This window comes from Canis lupus, chromosome 10 (genome assembly GCF_003254725.2).
Source record: "Canis lupus dingo isolate Sandy chromosome 10, ASM325472v2, whole genome shotgun sequence".
NCBI classification, from domain to species: domain Eukaryota; kingdom Metazoa; phylum Chordata; class Mammalia; order Carnivora; family Canidae; genus Canis; species Canis lupus.
The window spans coordinates 43,823,663-43,850,483 of record NC_064252.1 but is presented as its reverse complement, the minus strand read 5'-3'; the positions used below and the strand labels follow the sequence as shown (position 1 = coordinate 43,850,483).

At 40.3% G+C, this 26,821-nt stretch overlaps 1 protein-coding gene across 2 annotated transcripts in view; it reads right to left on the bottom strand.

Moving 5' to 3' along the window:
• AFF3 (ALF transcription elongation factor 3) overlaps positions 1 to 26,821 on the bottom strand; it is a 520,935-nt gene that overhangs the window by 103,221 nt on the left and 390,893 nt on the right. For both annotated transcript variants that reach the window (XM_035695979.2, XM_025464016.3), the window contains one exon: positions 13,405 to 13,456. In XM_035695979.2, the coding sequence (XP_035551872.1) occupies positions 13,405 to 13,456 (52 nt within the window). The remainder of the gene's footprint in view (positions 1 to 13,404; positions 13,457 to 26,821) is intronic.

The window sequence follows — 26,821 nt, the reverse complement described above, 5'->3', positions numbered from 1 at the left end:
CCCTGTCTCTCTTCTCCTTCCCTCCTCCTCTTTCTCTCCCCTAAAGCTCCAGAACTTCTCTCCTCTTCCTCTGGTCTTCCAGATCTTTTCTTCTATGATTAACTCCTTGCCTTTTCTGATATAAATCAATTTTCCTGGCGTCTTCCTCTACTCCTCTCCTTTTATTACTAAATAGCCATTAAAAAAGGTTCCAGAAATACAAATAAAGAACACTCTTGGGGAGAAGGAAGAGAAGTAGAAGGGAGAGGGGAGGATGTTAAAATGTGTACTTTAACAGCTTTACAATAATACATATTTTATATTAATATAAAATGTTTTCTATTAATCTACTTTAGTATTTTTGTCCAGTTACATTAAGATATTGAAACAGGGGGTTCGGTAAGGTTGACTTGCTCATAGTCACAGAGTCAGTAAGTAATGGAACCTCAGGCCACTGAGGTACCACAGAGCACCCAAGTCCTGTCTCTACCTCACTGTGACTATTCTTGTCAGAAGGTGAATTAGGAATTCTTTCAATCTCAGTGCCAAAAGGACTAGTGGGATCCTGTATGGATACTAACACACACACAGGGCAAGCTTCCTGTGGGGATGCTAATGAAGAGGAAGCATAAGAGTCCACCTTTTAGACAGGTGTTTGCAAAGGAGATGGGAGGGTTTTAGGTTTCTGAGACTAAAGTCTTTTTCTCAAGAGGTTTACAGGTAGAAACATATAGTTTATCTCAGAGCTTGACAGAAACTCCTAAGGAGGAAGTATTTTTTTATTTTATTTTATTTTATTTTATTTTAATTAATTAATTAATTAATTAATTAATTAATTAATTTACCTCTAGAGCTCACCAGGACAGAATTGCATATATAAAGGAAGTGCTTGCTGCCTGGGTCAAGTCTAGGTAGGTGCAGAGATCGCTGAGGATTCACCAGGCAAATGAGGCAAACCCACCAGTATTGCTGGATGATGATGAAAAATCCAAGCTCAGCTGTAAATTCTCACAATGGTGACAGTGGTGGAAACATCTGGGTTCTGGGACAGAACGCTGGCAAGGTAATAGCCTTCCATGTGAGTGTGTATGTGTGTGTGTGTGTGCAAGTGGTTATCTAGCATCTGCAATTTCAAACAAGCAAACAAGCAAGAATGATCAACATATCTAAGGATGGCTGAGTAGCTTGGAGATAGTCTACAGGTAGTATGTTGATTTAAATAATTCCTGGTTGTTGAATGGAATGGAAGGTTAAATTTGGAGTGTGGAGGGGATGCAACCTAAGCCCTGCAATTCTACTGTGGCTTTGTGGCCTGCTTGTTAGGGTTGGTCATCCACACACTCTTAGAACTCATCTCACAGAGCAGTTTCACTGCGGGCCAGATCTTGAGCATGGCCAAGACGGTGATGGCCTGTTAACAACTCTCATTTTTGGCACTGCAGGTAGATACTGGGTTCAGTCACTTCCTACTTTGTTGGGTTTGCCAAATGCCTTTTAAATCTTTCAACAAAATCCTTATGCTACCTCAAAATAATGCTTTGGTGGGGACCCATTCACTTCCCACTGACCTTGGTTTGTGTTCAATTATTATGAATGCAACTGGAGCCTAAGTTGTGTGGAATATAAATGTTACTTTGTTATTGTATAAAGATGAGAGTCACATAGATGTTTTGATAGTTTTATTGTAAATGCAACCAAAATCTTAAGTCTGGCTTTACGTTTCACTTAAACATCTTTTTCACTTAGATGACATAGCAATATTTGAAGGTAAAAATAGTTTTGTAATAGTTAAGAGTCTTATGGTTGCACTTTGCAAACCAATTTTTTGACATAAAAGAAAGTTAAATCGATTCTGATTGTGTTCCTATTAGTATTAGCATTTTCACCTCTCAGGAGGCCACTGCCTTAGGGTTTATATGTGAAAATAGTCTCACATATAAGATGTTGTAATCATATATTCTTCTCTGAACTGCTTTGAAGTTTTAAGAATGAATCCCAGTTTGAAAGAAGTGGCACCCAGACACATGTTGTTGAACTGACCTCCCTAGAGAGATAGTCCAGCTAACTTGCACTTTTTGAGCATGAAGACGACGTTTAGGTGGCCTGATGTTTTGGGAACTGTCTGGTCAGCTTCTTAAAGATGGTGTTCTATCACTCAGCACAACCTGTTGGCTGTAAATATGGTCAGGATGGAACTGGCAAGTGCCAAGGGGCGTTGAATTACCACAAATGATTATGCTCCATGTAGAAACAACAGGCTAAGAGAGTCTCCTGAGAAAAGCTGTGCTAGGAGATAACCAGCCCCACTTGGGGAAGATTTGGAAAAACACAAACAAAAATAAAACTTTCCAAGTGTATATCTGGACCAAACACCTGAGTGACTGTAGGTAAATCCCTCACTAAATGAAACCACTCAAGCCTGGATCTGAGTGATAGCACATACTCCGAGGAACATCCATTCTTGAATGGTTACACTTCTGAAGAAGCTATTGAAGATTAAAAACCATTAAACTCACAGGACAAAGGACTATTCCTCTAAGTTAAATAGCTACATCCTCTGGAGGGGGATTTCCACTTCCTCTGCCAACCGGGGGCTCTCCTGGCAGCTGTATTGAGAAGAGGAACATGCCTATCAACTCTTGATGCATGCATGGCCTTTCTTCTGTTCTGCAAATGGAGAGTCTATATTTTGTTGGTACTGATATTCACCATTAACAAACACTTGGCTTAGTTTCAAAAATGAAGGTCCTCTATGAATTCTTGAACTTAAAGCAATGATTCTCTGTTTCTTTTTTTGTGTGTGTGTTAATTATATGTTTACCCAAGTTTCATGGATCATCTTTTAATTTTCATGTAATTTTCTCATTTCCTGGATTTCTGTTCAGGGTCTTCCAGCTGAAGCTAGTCACATCCTATGGTCCAGGCTGGCTGGGCATAACTAAACTGACATAAATCTCAATTGGGTCCTTGGAAGAGGTCTGAGAAAATATTTTAGGAAATAGGGTTCTGGGCCTTTGTGTATCTGTGCTCAGTGACATTTAAGTCAGCTGATAATTTCAGTTTTGGAAATTACTGTTCATTAACTTGAAACAAAGGCCATTACATTTTTGGGTGTCTACCCATGCTCGTGTTTTTCACAAATGTTTTTGAAGAGTGGCATGAGTTAATAAAATTGGCCATATTAAGAGAATTTTGCATTTGCTTCTGGTGACAATAAAATTTTATTTATATAATCTGATTACTTAACTAAGTTTTAGGACTGTTATACAAATAAAAACCTCCTGCTTCACATTTGAGTTTTTACTGACTTCAACAGAAGCTTCGAGTATATGCTTACTTCATACACATGACAAAAACCTGACAGGCAGCAGTTTTCAAATTGACTTACTGCTCTATTCCTATATTAAAAAGAAACCAATTCATCAATATGATTAAATTGGATATTTAGCTTAGTTATAACATTAATTCAAGACTAAACATAAAACCAAACATAAACAACTCTTTTTTTCCCTATTCTATTAATATATGCTATTTTTTTTTTTTTTTTTTGTACATTGAGGGCAGAGCTTTTCCTGGCATTTAAAATTTACTTTAAATTTTTAAGGCTAAATTATCATAATGAATATCACTAATGTGTCTTGTTTGATGTTCAGCACTTAGTGGGCATTTAAGATATTCTCAGAATGATTCTAATGTAAAAATTTTTTAGCTCTTGTTTGACTACAAATAACATCTACAATACAGTTCATTTCTAATGTAGGAGAAACTTGATTTTGGAATCTTGCCCCTCAAACCTGGTCCTGATTACTGCTTCAACTCCTGTTTATATAATTCTACACAAGTTTGGCAGGATTCAAGAGCACATACCAGGGTGTTGGCTTTTATGAATCTCCTGGGATGTGAATGTCAAGCTGACTGGATGAACTCTGGCCACAAATCCCAGACAAGCACAATGACTCTATTTATTCAGACTTGGCCGCCTGAATGCAGATTGACTCTGTGGGTAATAAATTTTCACAGGCCAAGAACTCCGGCATCAACCAAGCTGATCTTGAGAAGAAAAATGTACCCAGGGAAGTGGAGCTGGGCTGCACAAACCTCCTATGTTTTTATTCCACGTCTGCATATCATTTAGCTAATTCATTTGGTCACTGATAGACATGCACTGCCAATGGCTTCAGAGATTCTTTTTGAAAGCTCTGCTTTCTCTTATGCAATTGTCATATTAAAAAGGAACAAGGGAAAAAATGAACAGCGCCTATTACAATTGGCAATCTGCTTTCAATATTACACCCCAAACTGATGTTAGTTATCTAATGGCCTCTATGGTAAAAAGGAGAGAACTGAGTGGGAATGCTTCTGTGTCTTCCCATAAGAAACCAAAGGCAACAAAAAACAATGAGAACTGCAATTCAGTGCTCAGAGCAATTGCACCTATAATCTTGACATCTTGATGTAGCGAGGCTCTAGATTCATTCCAAGAGGGCTGAGATTCTTTTTGAGAGACATGATTAGCACTCTATGCATTAAAAATAAGAAAAGAACTGGCTCTTTAACTTGAAGATTTATGTTAACTACCTAGATATCTATTAAATTAATTGTGTGCTCTCCAAATATTGATTGGGGATTAAAGGTAACTTTTCTTCATTGTAAGAAGTAAATTATGCCAGAAGGAAAATTTCCCTCTACAGATTATATCCAATGATTAGTGCCTGTAAAATTAAAATTGTCAGTTTGAGTGGATAAACTATGCTCATTTAAAGAGAAAAATTCAGTTATACAATTAAAATGAAAAGACTGCTTGATACGTGTGGATAATGTAATTACTGGAAGCTACAGGCACATACGTAGCCATTCAATTTGGATTCCTGCTTCTTTACTCTTCCTAAGCTTATATATTTGTCATCTCTGAAACACTGTCTGCAGTTGACACTCTCTCAGCTACCCCTTGCTGAAAGTTTAATCATCTGTTCTTCTCCTTAAGCCTTAGCTATAATAATTTCATCTAGATATTTGCCTTGTCCAACTTCCCCAAGCTTTTCCTGACTTGAGAGGCAGAGCTCCTCTTTTTACCAAATTGGAAGACAAGAAATATAATCAATTGCTTCAAGTCCATTAAAAAAAATTCCTCTAGTACTTGGTGACTTTAGGAATAATTTTGTCTTAAATCTTCTAATTTCTTTGCATTCTTACATGAGGATATTGGCCTTTGGAATGTTAAAGTCAAGAGTTACAGAAAAGGGGATCTAAGCAAATTACTACATGTATCAGCATCTTTCATTTACCCAAACTAGAAAATGGATTCTCATATTATTTGTCCTAGTCCCAGTCTGAACCTTATCAAGTGTGAAAATTATAAGAGCAAACATTGGAATACGCTTCCATTTTAATTACATCCCTTAACTTTCCAGGTAAATTTTGTCATAATCTTAGCTCTAGAGGTCACAGTAAAAATTCTGCTATCATTGAAAGAGAAGGCTATCGAGAAACCCATTCTTTTGGTTTTGGAGGCTTCTGTTTGAGATAAATTCTGAACATCTGTAACTTCAACATGGCTTCGCGGTAACAATATTTAAGAAGTGATTATAGGCATTTCCATGGGGATTGGATAGAACTTTCCTCTTAAATAGGTAGATTATTTGTACATTAATCTACGGCCACCTTATGATTTTGGATCTTATGTTTTTGTCTTCTCTGTCAACTCCTTTGATCTTTGGATAGGATTAACTTGAAAAATTGTAGTGCTCAGTAAAAGAAATAAAGCTAGAGCAAAAGTTACCTTTGATACTGTGTATGTATTCATGTATCCATCCATTCAGCAAGTATTTAGACCCTGCTGCTAGACCCAGTCCCTGCCCTTAGGAAACTTCTAATCTCATTGGTAGAGACAGATATTTTAAAAAGTAAACATAACACATCATTAAAGTTATGATGAGACTTAAGAAGAAAGGTTAAGATGGCTGGGAAAAGGACTAACTAGGGATCCAATTTAGATAATGGGGAGGCCCCTGAGAAACTGAGTTATGTTATGCTTCCAGCATGAGTAGGTGTTGGTCAGACAAAAAAAAAAAAAATGATGGAGAAGCCTCTGGAGGTCCTGAAGCAGCTGAGCATGGCCTGTTGGAGGAGCTGAAAGAAGGCCCATGTGGCTAATGTGTCATGAATGAGCTTAATGTGATGTGAAGGAAAGATGTGAGTGAAGCTGGACTGTGTAGGGTAGTGTTAGTCATGCTATGGGTTCTGGATTTTATCTCAAGTGAAACAGGAAACTTATTTAAGATTTTAGACCAAGGAATGAGTTGATCTGAACTGATATATATATATATGTATATATATATATTTTTTTAAAGCTTTTATTTATTTATTCATGAGAGACAGAGAGAGAGGCAGAGACACAGGCAGAGGGAGAAGCAGGCTCCATGCAGGAAGCCCGATACGGGACTTGATCCCAGGACTCCAGGATCACACCCTGAGTCAAAGGCAGACGCTCAACTGCTGAGCCACCCAGGCGTCCCTGATTCATATTTTTAAGATCATTGTGAAGAGGCTGCATTATGGAGAGAAAGAATAGAAATATGCTAGTGTCTCCTAGATTAGTTTATTATTTATTTATTTATTATTTATTATTTATTTATTTATTTAAAGATTTATTTATTTATTTATGATAGACACACACACACAGAGAATGAGAGGCAGAGACATAGGCAGAGGGATAAGCAGGCTTCCTATGGGGAGCCCGACGCGGAACTTGATCCCAGGACTCTGATCATGACCTGAGCCAAAGGTAGATGCTCAACCACTGAGCCACCCAGGTGCCCCTGGTTTAGAATAGCCAGGATGGAAAGAAATGGAAAGGCTAGTATTTAATTTTGGAGGTTGAATTTATAGGCCTTAGAAATGAAATTAACATTCAAGTGGGAAGTGAGAGTTGTCAAGGATAACCCTGGTGTTTTCTAGGCTTAAATATCTGGGTGTCTGGCAGGGCCACTTTCAGAAATGGAAACAATCACAAGAAGAATATATCTGTGTGTGAGTGGGTAAGGGGTGGCAAACACCAGAAGTCCAGTCCGGCACAAATTGAATGTGAAATGCTTGTGATACATCCAAGTGGAAAAGTCAAGTAGGTCTGCAGTTCAGAAAAGAGTTCTGAGCTGAGGATGTAACTTTAGAAACTGTAAGCATAGAAAAAATGAAGGTCATGGGAATGGATGAGATCACCTAGAGAGAGAGAGAAAGAAAAAGGAAGTGGAGAACAGAAATCATGAATAAATGCTGAAAGACTCCAATATGTAAAACTGGGCAGGGGAGGAACAGCCAGCAAAGGAGCCTAAGAAGAAATAGTCAAAATGGTAGGAAACAAACCAGGAGTTTAGTATTAGACACCTCAAGAAAAGTGGGGTGATCAATAGTTTTTTTTTTTTAAGATTTTATTTATTTATTTATTCATGAGAGACACACAGAGAGAGGCAGAGACATAGACAGAGGGAGAAGCAGGCTCCATGCACGGAGCCTGATATGGGACTCAATCCCGGGACTGCAGGATCATGCCCTGGGCCAAAGGCAGGCACTAAACCGCTGAGCCACCCAGGGATCCTAATCAATAGTTTTCAATGCAGTAAGTCTTCTGGTAAGACAAGAGACTAAAAAAAGCCCAGTACGTTTGGCTCTGTGAAGGTCACTGGTGACCCAATGCATAATTCTGATGGGGACACGGGACAGAAAGGAGTCAAAAGAACAAGGTCCCAAGTAACAGAGAGGAAATGGGACAGACTTTTGATAAGAGGAAAGCAGTGTTCTCATATAATAGGAGTAAAGGAGGGGATGAGTGAAGATGAAGGTACTTTTGTGGATCTGGTTATGGAAAGATGAGGCTTTCCTGTTGGAAGCTGGTCAGCCAAGGTATGCACTAGGATGAATAAGAGAACACAAGTCAGCTGCTCACTCAAAAAGTCAGGAAAATAGAGAAGGAAATCCCCGTTATCCATGTATTATCAGTTCTGTGATGGAGGACACTAAGGGAGAAAACCTGTAAAATGCTATCACCAATGAACTGTTAATAAGTTATGTATGTATAATGTAGTTCTTGGAACAGCCACTAGAAAAGCTATACAAAGAGGTACACTAAAAACACTAGAGGTAAATAAAACCTCTATTATCTAGAGGTAAATAAAACCATCCAGAATTCTGCAGGATGCTCAAGAAACCTACAGAAGTCAGGAGAAAGAAAAATGAAAACAGAAAGAAAAGGAAAGTGACGGAAGAGCAAAAATAAAGTGACAGACTTAAGCCCTAATATAACAATAATTACATTAAATGCAAATGTTCTAAATATGTCAATCAAAAGACAGAGATTGGTTGGGATGTCCGGGTGGCTCAGCGGTTCAGCATCTGCCTTTGGAAGATCCTGGAGATCCAGGATCCTGGAGATCCAGGGCCTGATCCTGGAGATCCAGGATCGAGTCCCACATTGGGCTCCCTGCATGGAGCCTGCTGCTCTCTCTGCCTGTGTCTCTGCCTCTATCTCTCTCTGTGTCTCTCATGAATAAATAAATAAAATCTTAAAAAAAGACAGAGATTGGCAAAATAGATAAAAATATGACAACATACTGTAAGAAACTCACTTCAAACACAACAATATAGGTGGGTGGAAAGTTAAAGAATGGAAAAAGTTACATTGTGTAAACATTAGTCAAGAGTGCAGTAGTGGCTAAGTCAGTATCAGATACAGTACACTTCAGAGCAAAGAAAATGACCAGAGATGGAGTGGAACATTACATAATGATAAAAAGTCAATCTACCAAGAAGACATAGCAATCCTAAATGTTATGCACCAAATAACAGAGCTGTAAAATATGTGAGGCAAAAACTGACAGAATGGAAAGGAGCAGTAGACGAATCCACAGTTATAGTTGGAGACTGCAGCACTCCTCTCCCAACGATTAATAAAACAACTAGAGAGAAAGTCAGCGAGGATCTAGAAGAACTCAACACCAACATCAACCAACAGGATCTAATTGACATTTATAGAACACTCCATCCAACCACAGAATATACATTCGTTCAAGTGCCTGTAAGACATTTACCAATACAGACTATATCTTGGGCCATAAAAAATATTCAGTCAATTTACAAGAACTGGAGTCCTACAAATGTGTTCTTTGACCACAACAGGATCAAACCAGAAATCAATAAAAGATTACAGGAAATCGCCAAACATATGGAAACAAAACACCCATTTCTAAATAATCCATGTGCCAGGGGGGAAGTCTTACTGAACTGAAGGACAATGAAAATACAAAATACCAAAATTTGTGGGATGTGGCTACAGCTTGCTGAGAGGGAAATGTACAGCACTATGTGCTTATATTATAAAAGAGGACAAGTCTCAAATCAGTAATCCTTTTTAAAGAAAGATTTTATTTATTTATTCGTGAGAGTCATAAGAGAGAGGCAGAGACACAGGCAGAGGGAGAAGCAGGCTCCCTTTGGGGAACCTCATGTAGGACTTGATCTCAGGATCCCGGGATCATGACCTGAGCCAAAGGCAGATGCTCAACCACTGAGCACCCAGGTGCCCCTCATATCAGTAATCTAAGGTCCCTCAAGAATCCAGAAAAAGAAGATAAAAATGCATGGAAAGCAATGGAAAGAGGGAAATAATAAAGTTAAGAAGTAGATAAAATCGAAAACAGAAAACTTAATAGAGACTATCAATGAAACAAAAACTTGTTTTTCGAAAAGATCAATGAAATTGAGAAACCTCTAGCAAGATGACAAAGACAGAAATAAGATCAATATCAAGATGAAATGGGATATCACTGTAGACCCAGACATTAAAGGGATAATAAAAGAACAGAACATTCTGCACATAAATATGATAACTTAAAAAGACATGATAAACCAATTACTTAAAGAGCATATACTGCCATAACCTACCCAATGTGAAATACTCTTAACAGCCCTTGAACTATTCAGAAAGTAGAATTTGTGTTAAAAATCTTCAGGTTTATGTGGTTTCACTGGAGAAGTCTGACAAGTGTTTAAAGAAAAATTAACTTTAACTTTATATAAACTCTGCAAGAAAAAACAAGTGCAGGGAACACTTCTCAATTTATTTCATAAGCCAGTAAAGTAATGACCTTCTCTCTTTCTTTCTTTTCGTTTTTTTTTTTTTGAATGCCCTTATTTCAAAACCAGACAAAGACAATACAAAAAAGACAAACATGGTGAGGATGCGAAGTAACTGCAATTCTCTTACACTCCCGATGAGAGTGTCAATTGGTGAAACTGCTTTGGAAAATGGTTGAAAGTGATCTATCCAACTTGAACATGCACATACCTCCCGGGCCTGATTTCTACTCTTGGGCACAGACCTAACAGAAATGTTTCCATATGTGCACCAGATGACCTGTAGAAAAATGTCAATGACAGTACTACTCTGATACCCCAAATACCCTTGTACCCATCAGGAGTAGAAAGGGTAAGTAAATTAGGGCATATGCACATGATGAGATACGACTGGGCAATGAAAATGAGTACTTTTCAATTGCTTGCAACATGGGTAAGTCTCACAAATATAACACTGAGTGAAAGAAGCTACAAATGAGAGTACACACTATATGATTCCATTGATATAAAGTTCAAAAACAAGCAAAATTACCCTATGGTGTTAGAAAAACAGGAGAGTGGTTATTCTTCTGGAGGATGGTGACTGGATGGGGATTTGGGAGACCTGAGAGGCTGGTTGTGTCTGTGTGGTGATGACAGGTGTGTGTGGTTTTTGAATGTTCATTACATTGCATTCTTAGGTTCTGTGTACTTTTCTCTTTGTATGGATGTTCATTTGTAAGTTGACTAAAAAGCAAAAAACTAAAGGCCTATTGGATCTGATAACATGAAGATAACAGATGAGCACATGTTCTGAGTAGGCTCTGGGGATCTGACATTAATTTCCCACTACTTTATAAATGGTGACCCTGGAGCAGAGAATAGCTTGTGGACTGGGCCAAGGCTGAAAGCTACTAAGTCACTGGCACTGCAAGGGTTTGAACCCAGGGACCAGGGCTGCTCAGCCTGTGCTTACTCACTAAACTAGCCTGTCTCTTCATCCTTGGGAGCACAGAGACAATGAGGATAAAGGAAACCTTAGAATGTTCAAATCCATGTGAGTCTGAGGCAACCTGAGGAAGGGCAAATGGGCACAGCAATCTGAAGCTCTTGTAGATATCTTTGTCACAGGAAGTGACCAATAATCACAAGGACAGCCAGATGTTGGGTAAGAGAAAGCTAAGGAGTTTAGCATGCTCTGTTTATCGAGGCAGGGAAATATACAATGTATTTTTGAAAGATTTTGGGTTAAGGGACAAATTCTGATGATATCTGGCAAATTCATTTATGTGAAATGTTTAATTATCTCCTGATGCCAGAGAAATGCAGTGTGAGTGTGTGTGTCTACACGCATGCATGTGCATAGGCTCTACTCTTCAGGGTCACAATCACATTTTGGTTTTGGAGGGGAAAAATACCATATCATTAGCCTTTTTTTTAAAGCATGGAAATTATGATTTTGTGATTAGGCCAGGCTATAATTATAGGCCAAAGGAGGATAACTTAATATAATTAGTGTTAGAGCAATCACTTAAACCACCTCATACAATGTCTAGAGTCTTAATTATACTACTGTATAAAAAATCACTCATTCCGTCAGCCACTTTTATTGTAAACAATGGAAAGGTGTACACACATAGGGACCACACGTAAGAAAAAAGGATCTAACCTGTATATTCACAATATATTATCAATGATCACAGATTAGAAAGGAGTGGCTAATAGAGCAAAGTGATTCAACTAAAAGTTCTTACTGCCTTAGAGAATGTGTCTAGTACATCCTTGATAACTAATTTTTTTAATAAATTGAGTTTTCAGTGGAAATATTTCCCAGAAATAACTCTGGAAAAAAATTTTCCAAATTAAGAAAGTTTGCTGAATACAGTACTCTGTGAATTCCTTTTCTAACATAAAGGAGACATAATCTACACATCTGATATGACTTAATCCACAATGTACCTATCTGAACCCTTCACTAGGAAAAAAACATGAAGAGATGAAATCATTAGCTAATAGTCACATAGGTGAGGAATCAAAATCAGGAGTGAGGTCACTCTCAGTTCTCAGTATTGCTGTGTTATGGATAGCTGACTGTCCTGGTGTGCACACCTAGAAACAAAGTTGTCAGTCTCTACAAAACCCAAAGCCTGAGCAGCTCACCTTGCTCAGTTAGCTCTCCTTCACTTTGGGTTTTCCCGGCTTGCCCCCTAGTTTCAATTCAAGTTCTATTTCACACCCAGGCTCTGGTTTGCTAATTCACTTTCTTCCTCAAGGTGAACAGGCTCTTTCTCTGTGATCTTACAGCCACATTCTGCTTAGATGCTCTTCCTGGAAATGTTCCTTTGACTTTTATCTCACCTCTGCACACTTTGCGCATTATTTGCATTTGCATGGCTAGACAGCTGAATTGCCTGTATAGTGCTCCATGACACCTTCGTATAAAATTCATGATTCCAAGATCAATTGCATACTACCTTATAGGGCATGTAAAAATAACTTCTGGAGAAACCTATCTGGATTGTCTTTATACCTACATTTGTCCAAACTTGACAAAATACCACACGGATAATAAGAAAAACGGAACAGAGGTGTAGGAAAATCTATCTTTTTATATTTTCAAACTTGCTTTAGAATACAAACATTTCCTGAAATGCAGACGTTGAAAGTGATGAATGTAGCGTGGCTATTTTTTCACCTTAACTGACTGATCGGAAGAGTATTTATAAACCCCTGACTGATGTCTTGAGCTGGTAAATCAACACCAGGGGAGAACACGTTAAGCACATTTATCATCTAAGACAAACAGCCTATTCAGAGCATGATTATTTTTTATTCATCGTTTAAGTTTCACCTCTGCGTTTGCTTCTTCTCAATGTTAATAATATCTGTATAAGACTTCTCAATATTTAATGTTACAGCTTGCCCACTGCATGCTGATGAGGTTAGGTCACACACTTGATCTCTAGAAGACTAGTAGTGAGCTTTGCCAGAAAAAAGAAAAAAAGAAAAAGAAGAAGAAAAGCAAAAATAGGGTCTATTTTGTATTGAAGTCCAGTGGGTGCTAGGGGCTTCCTTGTAAGTGCCCATTGTTGGTTTCAAAGACACAGAAATCACACATCACAGTTATAAGGAAAATTAAGGCTAAGATATTTTAATGGACTGGCCCCACAGCATGAAAGCTCATAATTACCAGAGGGCACCCAGCAGCCCAGAGAACCACAATTTCGAATGTGTATGATTCAGTCAATACCCAGGACAGCCTGGGGGGTGAGCGGTGCTGTCACATTCAAAGGACAGCAACACGAAAGAAAATCTTACCTGTTCATTCTCCTCTTCATCACTACTTAGCTTAAGGTCATCTTCTAACATTCTGAAAAAAAAAAAAAAAAAAAGGAACAAAGAGGTACAGATACTTAGCAAATTCAAAATAATTCAGCATGAAAATATCTTTTCTTTTCTTTTTATTTTTTTTAAGATTTTATTTATTTATTCATGAGACACACACACACACACACACACACACACACACACACACACACACAGAGGCAGAAGGAGAAGCAGGCTCCATCCTAGGAGCCTGACGTGGGACTCGATCCCAGGTCTCCAGGATCATACCCTGGGCTGAAGGCGGCGCTAAACCACTGATTCATCCGGGCTGCCCCGAAAATATCTTTATTAGAGCAATGTTCCAATAATAAGTATATTTTATTTCCTAATTAATTAAAAAAGAAACCTTTTCTTTTAAGCCTTTTTCTTCTGATGTGCTTAGGAAATAAAAAACTGCCCCATTATGAAGACTAACCCTCACAACAGTCCTTAATAGGGTAAGATGAGTAACAGAATCAAATAGGTGCTTTTGCATGTGAAGTTTGAACTCTATAGTTATTTGCTCGTTTGCCATGTGACAGGTGCTCTGCTATGTCTTCATTACTATTTATGGTCAACAAAGAGAAGGCAGGTAGCACTGTGCTGACAGCAGTAACACAATAAACTGGAGCTGTGAGGGGAAGCTGCTCAGGTCTCCACCAGTCAAAGGTCTGGAGAAGACATCTGCCCAAAAACCCTGCTGGATGAGGAAGACCACATGGGGGAGAAGATTCTGAAAAGACTCTGAAGGCAACTCTCAAGTGCCCCCTGCCTCTGTCGGATTTGCCTTGGCAGAAGCAATGGGAAAGGATGCTTTCGGGTCTGTAGAAGTTCAAAGCAAAAGCATACAAACAAAAAATCAAACCCTCTTATTTCTGCTGGTGATAAAATTGGATTCTTGGTGGCACTGCTGAATTGTTTATAGGAAAATAGTTTTCAGATTAATTCATTTCAAAAGAAATCTCACTCAGAGGGATACTGTGTAACACAAATGAATGCAGGCAGAGTTGCTCTGTGGGGGTGAGGGTGGGGAAGGGTCCATTTCTGATGGGCTCCAGGAATCAGTCTGAAGGCCACTGAGCCCATGTGCTTGGAGGACCTCATTGTCCTCCTTGAAGTCACCTTCAAAAGACTGTTCCCTAAAATGTGCCTAGTTTCTTTAAAAGCCAATTACAGGCCCATCCATCATCATGATATTCCTCTGAATATTTTTAAAAGTAATTTCAGTGACTTTTGGGGTGAACTTGGGGGAAAGATTTGCCAGGGCAGCACACAGACCCAGTTTTTCCCCAGTTGGCCATTTGTTTGGAGAAAATCACTTAACGCCTTCAATCTCTGGTCCCATTTCCTTATTTGTAAAGTGACAGGTTATGCTGGGCAATCTCTAACATCCAGTCCTGCTTCAGATTCCATGAGTCTAGGGAATAAAGTCACCCCCTCTTCCGTAAAGTAGAAAAACTCTTGTTTTGTTGTAGAGAGCGCAGCTGAGATATTTCTTTTTTTTTTTTTTGCAGCTGAGATATTTCTAAGCAATTGCTGCTGTACCACTTAAGCCATAACCATGAGGACACCAGATCTGTTTCCTCACAGGCTATGGCCATTCTACCAGTATGGAGAGTATCACTCTTATTATTTCAACCACAGGCAAACCAAGAAAGCATCAGCAAAGACTGCCCTTCACATCTTTCAGGCGTGCGGTCCATTCCCTTTGACCTCACAAACTCCTACCCTTAGCTTCAAAGAGAAGAGACATGGTGGTGATTCATTACAGCATTGTTTAGGAAGAACCTAGGAAAGGGACTGTGTTTTCTTTGTCCTCGAGTCCTCAGTGACTAGCACAATGACAGCACAGAGTACAATACCAGTTTGTTGGCTGGGCTGGGGCAATTTCCCCAAGACTATTTTCCTACTAAAAGGCACAAATGCCTTTCTGATGAAAAAACCCAGAGAAGCAAGAAGCAGGACAGCTTCTTGCCTCCATACTTCACTCTCTAGGGGTAAACTGCCAACTGCGATTTGGTTTGATCTCAAGGATTGCCCTGGAAGCATTGGGTGTTCTAAGCGTGGGTGGTCCTGTCAGTGGGTGGCAAGAAGGAGGGGGAAGGATACACATAATCATCACTAACAACCCTTTTGTTGTTGGATAGAGGTCATGTCAAGGGTGACTGAGAAGTTTCATCTTTATATGGGCAACAGCACACACAGACTTGAAGGCCACTGTCAACCAGAACAAGAAACCCCAACGTGCCCCAAAGCAAGGGATCTTAGCTTGGCCGCAAACAAGCCATGTGACTCGCTCACCACACGAGGCTGGCAATGCTGAAAGTAACCACAACAGTAAGAACAGGGTGTAAGGTTCTCTTGTAAGGTAGGGAATACAGCTTATTGTTGTTTATTCTGAGCATGTGCTAAATGTGTAAACACATCACTGGGTGTTGGTTTGAATTTCATACTGTCTCTCACATCCCCTGATCCTGGGTAAGTCACACCTTTGGGCCTCGGCTTCGTCATTTCTGTTTTTGCCATAATTTCTAGAAGAAAAGCAGTCAGAAATCCACCTTGCTTTGTGAACTTTTTATATCTTAAAAAAATGAATTTATTGTGTTTCTGGCTGAGATCTAAAAACAAAGGATCAAATGTAAAAATACTTTGTATTCAAGAAAAATCTCCAGAGAAGTTAGAAGCCAGTTAAATTTCTGAATCCTGAAATATGAGGAAAGGGCATTGAAACACTAAGTCCCTCTGACATGTCCCACAGCAGCTCTGGGACACCGCTGTCACCAACCCCTGCAGCCACAGGCCCGGAGCAGACAGTCACCACCACTCTGCCCAATCGTAAGTAGTCACACACTGAGGTGACGGACGCTCAAGCCCATCAAGGAACACAGTCCAGCCTTCCTACTTTATTCTCATGGTCACAGCAAACCCTCCATGACTCAGCTTCCAAAGCACAGTGCGTGTCCCCATTCCCTGTGTTCTTCCAGCCTGGCTGACCAGACTTAAGGAAGAGGAGCCAAAGGAGATGTCTGAGGTGACAGCTGAACAACAAAGCATAGCTGGAGAAGAAAAATGCTGTAACCCACAAGATCCTAAGAGATGTCAGTGTTTGGCATGTGGCAGGCAGACAGGAGGCCGGGATTAGCTCCCTGTAAACATACAAATGGCACTACTGTGCCCCAGCTCCAATCCTGCCCGTTTGAGAACATTTTTATCATCTATTTCTGAAAGGAATAGATTGGCATGGATTAAACATATTAAACATGAACAAACAACAAACAAAGGTTTAAACCAAATGTAAAAGAAAATCCAAACTAAGTGTTGGTGAGGCCCAAGGGCAGAGGTGGAGGTTCTCCAACTCTATTTTCGAAAAAGGAAGGCAAAGCCCCCAATGCTCTGAAGGGCCAAAGGTAGAGTTTCAGATGGGTCATCTGCACATCAGTGCAGGGCCCGTGTTTTGGCATCATGCTGGCTCGTATGGGCACCCTGCTGTACCCCTGCACCCCTACCTCTGACCACCACCGGTCCTCCCTCCAGCCAGTAATGTCTACCCAGCCAGAGCCATTCCCTTAGCCCTCCCCCTTCTAAGGCCCTCCGAGCCCTCCCAGGGGCCTGAACTGTTATTAGTAGGAGCACTCAGTGTTGAATGGAGGTTCAAGCCAGACCAGCTAAAAGCACTTTCTACATATTACCTTATTCGACCCCACGCACCTCCTCCAAGGTGGGCACTGCTGGGGCAGCACGCTGCACTGGTCAGAGCACGGACTCTGGAGTCAGGCTGCCCAGGATGAATCCTAACTCTACCACTCAACTAGCTGAGTGACCCGATACCTGTCTCAACGGGTTTTCCAGAGAAATCGTTACACAATCATTGGAAAGTGCTTAGCACAGAACCTGGCACAGAACAAGCATTCAATAGATGTTCGTTTTTTATTAATATTCCTCATTTATCTCTGAGGGTAATGCCTTAGAGCATTTAAGGAATTTGCATGGATAAACAGTTTGGGAGAAAAGATGTTTCTATAATAATACCTTAAATCTAAGCCCTTTGCTCTACTTTCTGGACATTCTGAAAACAAAAGAGATTTTCTAGAGGTTGTGGAGGGGTGATGTATTTTAGTTATAACTGCTGCCATGGTTGATTGATTGGACATGGCTTCAGAGGTAGAGTGGACAAAAAAACATGCCCATCAGCTTCAGTATATAAGGAGATCTGCCCTCAGGGCCAGGGGTCAGCCACATGGCCAGGAGGCCCCAGCAGGACCCACCGAATTATGACAACAGGGGTGCCGAAATAAAACAGAGAATAAAATTGAACTTCTGGAAGTAAGGCCAGAGAGCAGAGTTGCAGCCAGAGGTGCAGAGAAACCTCGACCCTGTGCCCAGAACACCTGATGGGCTGTCACAAGCCCTCCAAGGTCGTGCCTGACTGTGACTGGCCTGCGAGTCTGAACCAAGTAACTAAAAACTGAGACATTAAAGGATGCAGGCAGGATTTTTAAACATGCAATTAGGTGATTAAGATTCTACCTATTTTCCACTGGGGAACTGCGTTAGACCACGGTTTCTTAAAATGATTGTCCCAGGCTTGTTATCACACGCCGCACGAACACCTGGCGCAAAGGGTCAGAAGGTTCTAAGCTACGGGCTGAAGGTCCCATGCTCTCACGCAGGGAGGGGGCCTCATGTGGAGGGTCCCCCAGGAAGGCGTGACAGAGTGGCTTCAGAGCTCTGACAAGGGAGGCAGGCACACACAGTTCCCTTTGGGGTTTGCAGGGTTCTCCCTCAGGGGGAGCCCTCTTTCTGCAAGTGAAGGCTGTATGGCACCAGCAGCAGGACTGGCATCCATGATCTCAGCCACGGATGCTTTCCTGTGGTCAGGTGCTAACGGGGAGGGGGAGCACACTGCCTCCCAGGGCCGGCTCCCTCACATATTACATTCACATCAGTGCTGCCACCTTGGCCATTTAAAAAAAGACCTCCAAATTGCAAAGCTCTGCACACATAACTTAACAGAACCCAACTGCCTCATCTGTTGGGAACCTTGGTGGTGCTCAGGAAAGGGAGAAATGAAATAAAACCCTTACGACTTTAATATTTGATTATGGGGACCTTCCCATGTGTGGTATTTATTTGGGCATACAGACACATTTATGTTGTTGCCAGTCCTTACATTTCTGAGGTACACTGCCTCCCAGGGAGCAGGAACAGTAGCCTACCCTAAGCAGATGGCCAACTGCTTCTCATGCGCCCCTATTTCTTCACAGGTATCATGAACAAGCACATTAACTACCTTCAAATGTAATGGCAGTCATTTCACAGAGCAGTGGTTTTTAATTAATAGTATTTCCCCAGAATTACTTTCCATTTGGGGCCCTTAACAGATATGAATCCTTTAGCCCTTTAAAGTTCATTTCATTTTGCTTGATCTTAATGGCTTTTAAGAAATCTGAGTTTTAATTGGGCTGTTTGATTTTCAGATTTGCTTCTGTAGCTGGTGCTACTACTGTCTCCACCTATTTGAGATTTAAAGCCAAAGACAAATGTTTATGACTCCCTATTAAACATATTCATATATGCAAATATCTATTCTAGCAATTAGCTGTGCACCATAGCCTACTCGTTATGCAAGTGCACCCCTCTGCAGGTATTCCCCAAGCCATCGTCTCTACTGCTAGGAACATGGGAAGAAGTTATAAAACACCTTTTATTCTGTCTGAAGTCCACTGTACTGTCAGGGTCAGTGCTACCATCTGCCTGGGTTTATTTTCACAAACAGGTAACCACTTGCCTCTTTTTATAAAAAGATTTTTATTTATTTATTCCTGAGAGTCACAGACTGAGAGAGAGAGAGAGAGAGAGAGAGAGAGAGAGAGGCAGAGACTCAGGCAGAGGGAGAAGCAGGCTCCATGCAGGGAGCCCGACATGGGACTTGATCCCGGGTCTCCAGGATCACGCTCTGGGCTGAAGGCAGCGCTAAACTACTGGGCCACCGAGGCTGCCCCATTTTTTCAGAAGAATTTGGCTCATGCCATTCCAGTCAATCGGAAGCCAGGAAGGCTCATATAGGCTCACACTGGGGGGTAGTGATTTAGTGCATCCAAAGCACAAATGAAGTAACTTAGTCTGGAAGCAAATAGAGAAATCAGGAGTAAGACAAAGGAGTGGTTTAGATGACCTAAGAGTTTTCAACTCTGATGTTTTCCTATCCAGGGTTTCATATCTACATCTTTTGAAGAATGGGGGTTCATAGGGAGATGGTGTTTGCTCACTTGTATCTCCTTCCTGGACTTCCTCTTCCTCAAGTAACCTTCTGATTCTGCACACTCATCCTGTGGTGGAGGATGGAGGTGCACCATAGCTCTTCTGTTTATAACCTCACTTTTTATTAGGGACAGTATGTTCTATTGGTCCTTTTCTCCCATTTACGAGCTGAGTACACCTGCTACCTTCTACACAGGCCTGTCTTTCCTGGGGGCCAGCATCTCATTTCCTACCATTTAAGACTCTCGCAAAACAAACAATCAAACAATCAAACAAACAAACAAAAAACATCCTCATTTAGAAGACCTGCTAAACCCTGGTGAGATACAAGTGAATGAGTGCCTTTGAAATCTCAATTGAGCAACTGCCTTTCCCAATAGTACCTGTACCTAGTACATTAATATAGAATAAACAATAAAAAAAACTGGAAACCAACACTAATAAGAAAAACATAGTCAATGGTACTAGCGTGTGGGTGGTGAGATGAGTTCTGGAGGCCCGGGGCTCAGGGAAAGCTGCAAGGAGGAGGGAGTACCTGAAGGGCTTCGAGGTCCTAAAGGAGGCAGATGAAATCAGGGACCTCTATCCTGAGAGGGAACTCTATCCATAGAGCAGGGTTGACAGACAAGCACAGAGAGCTTGGGAATGGAGCCAGTTTATTTTCTTTACTCTCATGGTATTTTTTAAGTAATACATATACATAGTTCAGAACTCCCCCGAATAGCATAAGGTATACAGTGAAATGTTTCCATCCTCATCTTGTTTATAACCTCTTACTTGCTACTCTCATCCTCCAAAGTCACCCCTGTTTATAGGTTCTTATATATTATTTCAGAATTTCTTTATGCATTAACAAGTAAATATGAATGCAGCACATTAGATCCATCAGGGTAAGTACCTGACATTAAAGAACAACTATGTGGTGGACAAATACAATGTTAACTAGACCCTAATTACCTGGCTGTGGCAGGCAGCTTCTAAGATGCTTCCATAGATCCTGTCTCCTGGTATTCATGTCCTTTTGTACTCCCCTCCCTGGAGTATGGCTGTACCTAGTGACTGGCTTCTAGTAAACAGAGTAGGGCAAAATGATAGGATGTCACTTGTGAGTTTAGGTGACCTCTGCTTACTGGCATGCATACTCTTTTACTCTTCTTGCCAGCTTACTTGGATGGGAAAAAGCTGCCATGTTGTGAGCTACCGTATGGAGAAATTCCCGTGGCAGGGAAATGAGGGGGACTTTTGGCCAATGGCCAAGGAGGAACTAAGGTCCTCAGTCCAGCGACCCAGGAGGAACTGAATCTTGCCAACAATCACATGAGCAAGCTTGGAACTGGGTCTGTCCCCAGGGAAGCCTTGAGATGATTACAACCCACCCACCCCTTGCTGCCCTGTGAGAGACCCACAGCCAGAGGCCCCAGGTGAGCCATGCTCAGATTCCTGACCAACAGAAACGGTATAGTAATAAATGCTGTTTTAAGCCACTAAGTTTTGGGGTAATTTGTTAGGCATCAATAAGTAATTCTTATGCTGGCAGATGGCATTAAATATTTAGTGTGTCCCTTTTCAAGATCACCCTCAGCTGCTTCAACTAAAAGCATTAACAGACATTATTCAAGCCGTCCAACAGAAGTATAATGTGGACCTAAAGGTAATTAAAAAGTTCTAAAAGTCATGTTAAAAAAGGTAAAAAGAAACAAGTAAAACCAGCTTTAATCGTATATTTTATTTACTCCAACATATCATATACATATCACAACAATATACACATTTCAAGTGGCTAGTGGCTCCTGTGTTGGACAACCCAGGCTGATACTTTTTGTAGAAAGTGAGGGGTGTTCAAATCTCCAGGAGGTTTTTTGCTTTTCCCACCCCTGCTCAGGCCTCAGCCCCCTTTTGCTTCTTTCAGATGTCAATTTCCTCTAACACTTCCTGCTTAACAGGGTAGTTGTAGGAGCCTGTGAAAGAAAAATCCTGGTAACTTAGTGTGTGCAGGAGCTGAGGAAGGAGAAAGGGAAGGCTTTGGTCAGAATCACTGCAAATGTGTACCCTCACTGACTATTCTTCATGGAGACTGGGATCCCAAAGGCCCATTATGTTAAATGTTTCAATGCCCATCTTGCTTCTAATTCTGATGATGGTAATTACATATGGCATGACACTCCACAATGAACACGGGAGCTTCTGGCTTCATGGAAGAGCTGGAAAGCAGAACCTGCACAGAGCTGCAGGTGGCCCACCGGAGGGGTGTGCTCAGGGCAATGTGTTTAGGAGCCATGGCTTACAAAAGCAGAACAATGGACTGACTTACAAATACACCTTGTCAAAGGCTCTCCATACAGGGCAAGTCTGTACACTTGTTGCTCCAACTTATCTCATACCCACTTCTCTTGCATGTAGTAAAGACATATTTGACAAAAGTTATTTCAAATACTCTGTTTTTTTTTTTTTAAAGTTGCATATTTTTAAAAGTGTGCTGGTTGTTTTTTTCCACTTGGAATTGCAATTCTCCCTAGGGGTACTGAGAGGCCCAAGCGAACTCTCTGTCTAGGAGAAATGGAATACCGGGCCCATTTTCCTTGAATATCCCATGGATGGAAAGCACCCAGAAGTATATAAGTGCCACACACAGTTCGTGTGACTATGAAAATATGAAAATGCTCCATATTTCCCATTTAGGGCAGTGTAGTCCACAGTAATAAAGGAGCATTCTCTGAGCACATTAAACTTTAAAATTGCTTCCTCCTGAAAGCATTACAGGAGAAGAGGGCTGTAGGTACTCTATCATTTCTATCAAAAAACAATGGAGGCTTTAGAAATAGCACTTTAATAGGGAATGCTTTCTCTTAAAAAATAGTTTAAAAATTCCTATCCTTGTTTGTTACAAGGACTTCTAGAAAATTAGTTTATGAACTTGATGTTCTTGGTATTAGAGGCTTCAGTTCTGAGTAAATTCAAGTACAGCGTGTGAAAGAATAAGATCCTTTTCCAAGCAGACACCAGAAGAGGGGTCTGAGGACCCTGCCTGGAAATATAAAGTTTTCTTGGCTGCATAGATTCAATGATGGGCATTTCTTTACTAAACCCTCTTTGAAGGGGAATTTATACCTAACTAGAGGGGAAATGAAATATGTACGTATACAGCTGTTTGTGATGTCGAATATTAATTGGTTGTCACTAAATTAGTAAGCTGGTTGCCTATTCTGTTAACTAATGGTTAATTGATAACTTTTGATACTAAGAATGCATTGAACCTATAAGGGTAATACATCCATTAGGTTAAGATTTGTTCTTTGGTTCATGATGCCAGTTTTTGCATTCCTGTGGCTATTGTTATTAATAAGCTAATAAGTTAATTTACAAGAGAGTCCCTAATTGAGATATTTATTTGAACCAATTTATTGTTAGACTGTTAGAAGACTTTCTTAGAATTAGAATCTGACTGTTAGAAGACTTTGTTAGAATCAGAAAAGAGAACCAAGCATAATCTTTTAACTGGCAAATGCATGCACGTTAAGCTATACCAACCTTACAGGTTGCCTGAGATTGGCATAATGCAGTGGTTTCTAAACTTTACTGCACGTCAGAATCACCTGGAATCTTTGAAAAATGTTGATGCCTGGCTCCCGCCCTATCCCCAGATTCTGATGTAATAGGAGTATGATCTGGGGATCCATGTTTTTTAAAAGCCCCTTAGGTGATTTTGATTTACAGCAAAGTTTGCTGTAACCACTATATATGTAGTTGTTATATATATATAACATAGAACAGAGTCAGAAGAGCTGTATGCCTTCAACAGTTCTGGACCTAAACTCTGAAGTTTTATTTTACCCATTAATAAAATAGGATGATAGTTGACTCAAATGATTCAAGTGTAACCCTCATGCACTGTTGGTGGGAAGCAAATTGGTGCAGCCACTGTGGCAAACAGTATGGAGGTTCCTCAAAATTAAAAACAGAATTAGCATATGATCTAGTAACTTCACTACTGGCTATTTACTCAAGGAAAATTAAAACACTAATTAAAAAAGATACAGCACCCCTATGTTTATTGCAGCATTATTTACAATAGCCAAGATATTGAAACAACCTGGTCCATCAATAGATGAATGGATAAAGAAGGTGTGTGTATATATATACATATATATACACACACACAGTGGAATATATATGTGTGTGTGTATATATATATATATATATATATATACACACACACACACACATACACAAAGTGGAAGACTTCTCAGCCATAAAAAGAATATCTTGCTATTTGTGACAACAGGGATGGATCTAAAGGGTATAATGCAAATAAGTCAGAGAAGGCAAATACCACATGATTTCACTCATGAAATTTAAGAAACAAAACAAATGAAGAAAAAAAGAGACAAAAGGACAGACTTCTATACGGAGAATAAACCAATGATGGCTGGGGGTAGGTTGGTGAGGAAGATGAGTGAAATAGATAAAGGGGAAAGAAATAAATACTGGTTCATGGGCCTTATCCCCAGAGAATCTGATTTTTAATTGGTCTTGGGTTGGGCATGGGCATCAGTATTTTGACAGGGAGCCTGGATGAATTTACTGCTCAGCCAGGGTTAAAAACCACTGCCTCAATTCCAAGTGAATGATCACCTTCTCATTAAAGCCATCTTCAATCCACAGGTCAGAATTCTTCACATCTTATCTAATTTTGCACAGAATTAAAGGACTACAGAGGGCAGCTTGTCAACTCATCGGGCTCCACTTTTCCCCTCACCTTCCATTTGAATAAGAATGGTTTCCAAGGGAGAGGTGTATTTCTTCAATACCTAGGTAAGGCCCAAACTCATCATCACTAATGAGTTAAGAAGATATTGTTAGTGTTCTAGAATTCTTCAATGGTTGTTTTTCAGAAACCATGGAAAGTGCTGGGGCACCTGAGATTGTTTTCTGGCTTGTTCTTCAGCCCCCAGGCAGAAATACTGAAGGTTATAGGTTATCTTGCCTTTTAAGTTCTCTAAGGAAGCCCCCAAATTTTCTTCAAGACCAAATAGCACAGCTGACATCTCAGCTCCCCTTTAAAGCACTACCCTGTACCGTAGTGTCTAGAGGCCTGGGAACTGCATTCCTTGCATGCAGGGTTTTTGGCTAGATGTCACCAGTGAGAAGCACTCAATAGGGTTTAGAAGGTCAAAGAGTAATGGAAGCCATTAATGCTTCCAGGGCAGTGAAAGCAGGGGTATAAACTTCAGCAGATGTGCTGTCTGCCAATGGCCTCCAGGCATCCTTCTGTAACACCTGTAGGTGCTGCTGACATCTGAGATGACTGTTAGCAGTTCTCTGTAATTCTAGTTTTACTGATTTCCTAGTGGCTCCATCCTTGTAGCTTCCCTAGCCCTCCTGATGGGTTATGTCCTATGGTAAGTGCCTTTCTACTTAAAATACCAGAGTGGTTTCTCTTTCCCAGATCAAACTCTGACTTACATGTAGAGTAATTAAGAGCATGAGCTCTGGAGTCAGAAAGCCTTATTTATTAATGTACATCTAGGCCCTGCCACCTACTAGCTGTGTCCTTGTGAAAGAACTCAGAATTGCTCTCAGTTTCCTCATCATTAAAACAGAATAATAAGAACGTTTACCTCCCAGGAATATTGTGGAAATTATATGGGGAAAATGCATAAAACATTTTGTACTGGGCCTGATACGCAGTACTCACCCAATAAATATTTAATATTATTATCAGTATTTTATGACCCATTCCATATTGTAACAATCAGCATGTTATAATTTAAGACCATTTCACTTTTTCTAACAGAGAACACAAACTTCTGAATTTATTGACCATCTCCAAAGAGCCAGGGATGTTCTAGTTGCTGGTGAGAGAAAGTTGAAAAAGTCTTTGTCTTCAAGTGTCTCACTGACTTTTAGAGGGAAAGGCAAATAAGTAAACCTAGTAGAGTGATAAAAAAGTGAGAGTGCAAATAATCTCCTTCTCTCTTGGTTGGACAATCCTGGCCCCTTTTATTTTTCTTCATAAGGTTTTATTCTCTAGGCTTTAAAACAGCTCTGTAGTTCTCTTCTGGGTCAACTCTAAGTTCTTTGACTCTTCCCAACATACAGAGTCATGTGAGGGACACAGTCCACTATCTAGGCTCTATCAGTATTAGCTGGAGTGGGAGAAACACCGTCCTACATTGGAAGTCAAGAGTTCCAATAGTTCTCCACCTTGTTCATTTAGTTGCTCCCTCCCTGTCCATCTGCCTTGTTGTTCAGGATACCATAAGTTATGTGAGATTTATCAACAAATTTTAACAACCTTGTCCTGTTTTAAGTGGACCGAAATGACCATTCTGGCTTCTGCAACTGTGGAAGGGACCAAGCCAGAACTGGATACTGTAGAGATCCAGCCAAATCCCCATCCCAAGTTGTCTAGTCCCTGGTATATATGCCTCAGGACTTCTGGCTACCTGTGACTAGCTGTAGGCTTTTGTGCTAAATCCACTAACCCTCTTTGCCACAAACACAATAAACTGACCATTTAAATGTGAAGAGGAGAAGAGGATATCCCATGTTCCATATTAGAAAAAAACTATCCTGTTAGCTATTCATGAAACTGGGAGATTGGTATATGATCCTCAAACTAAGGCATTTCCATAAATTCAGCTAATGCTACCACTTTTGTAGTACTTTGCATATTATCTCTGGTACTTCTAGAATTTTTCATTATAAAACTAATCCAGGTGGTCTGAATATATAAATCAGATAACCCCAATTTTTTTTAAAGATCTCATATATACCAGGACTAATTCACTACTTTTCTTTTAAGTGAATGGGTGCAAAATTAGGGCAAATATATTAAATGTTCCATATTCATTTTCAGGTATGCACAACTGGTTTTTGCAATGGGAAACAATTATCCATTCAACATGAATCTCTATCCACCAATTACATCCTTTTGGGGGTTGTTCTGCTCACAGTGATAACAGAATGTATCAAACAACCCATGCACATTAAATCCTACCATACTATTGCAGGGGAGGATTCCATTCACTGGATTGACATGGGGTCACAAACATCAGTCAAAGTCACTCCACAAAAAAAGTTTCAGCATTTCCTCCTGGTTTTTAGA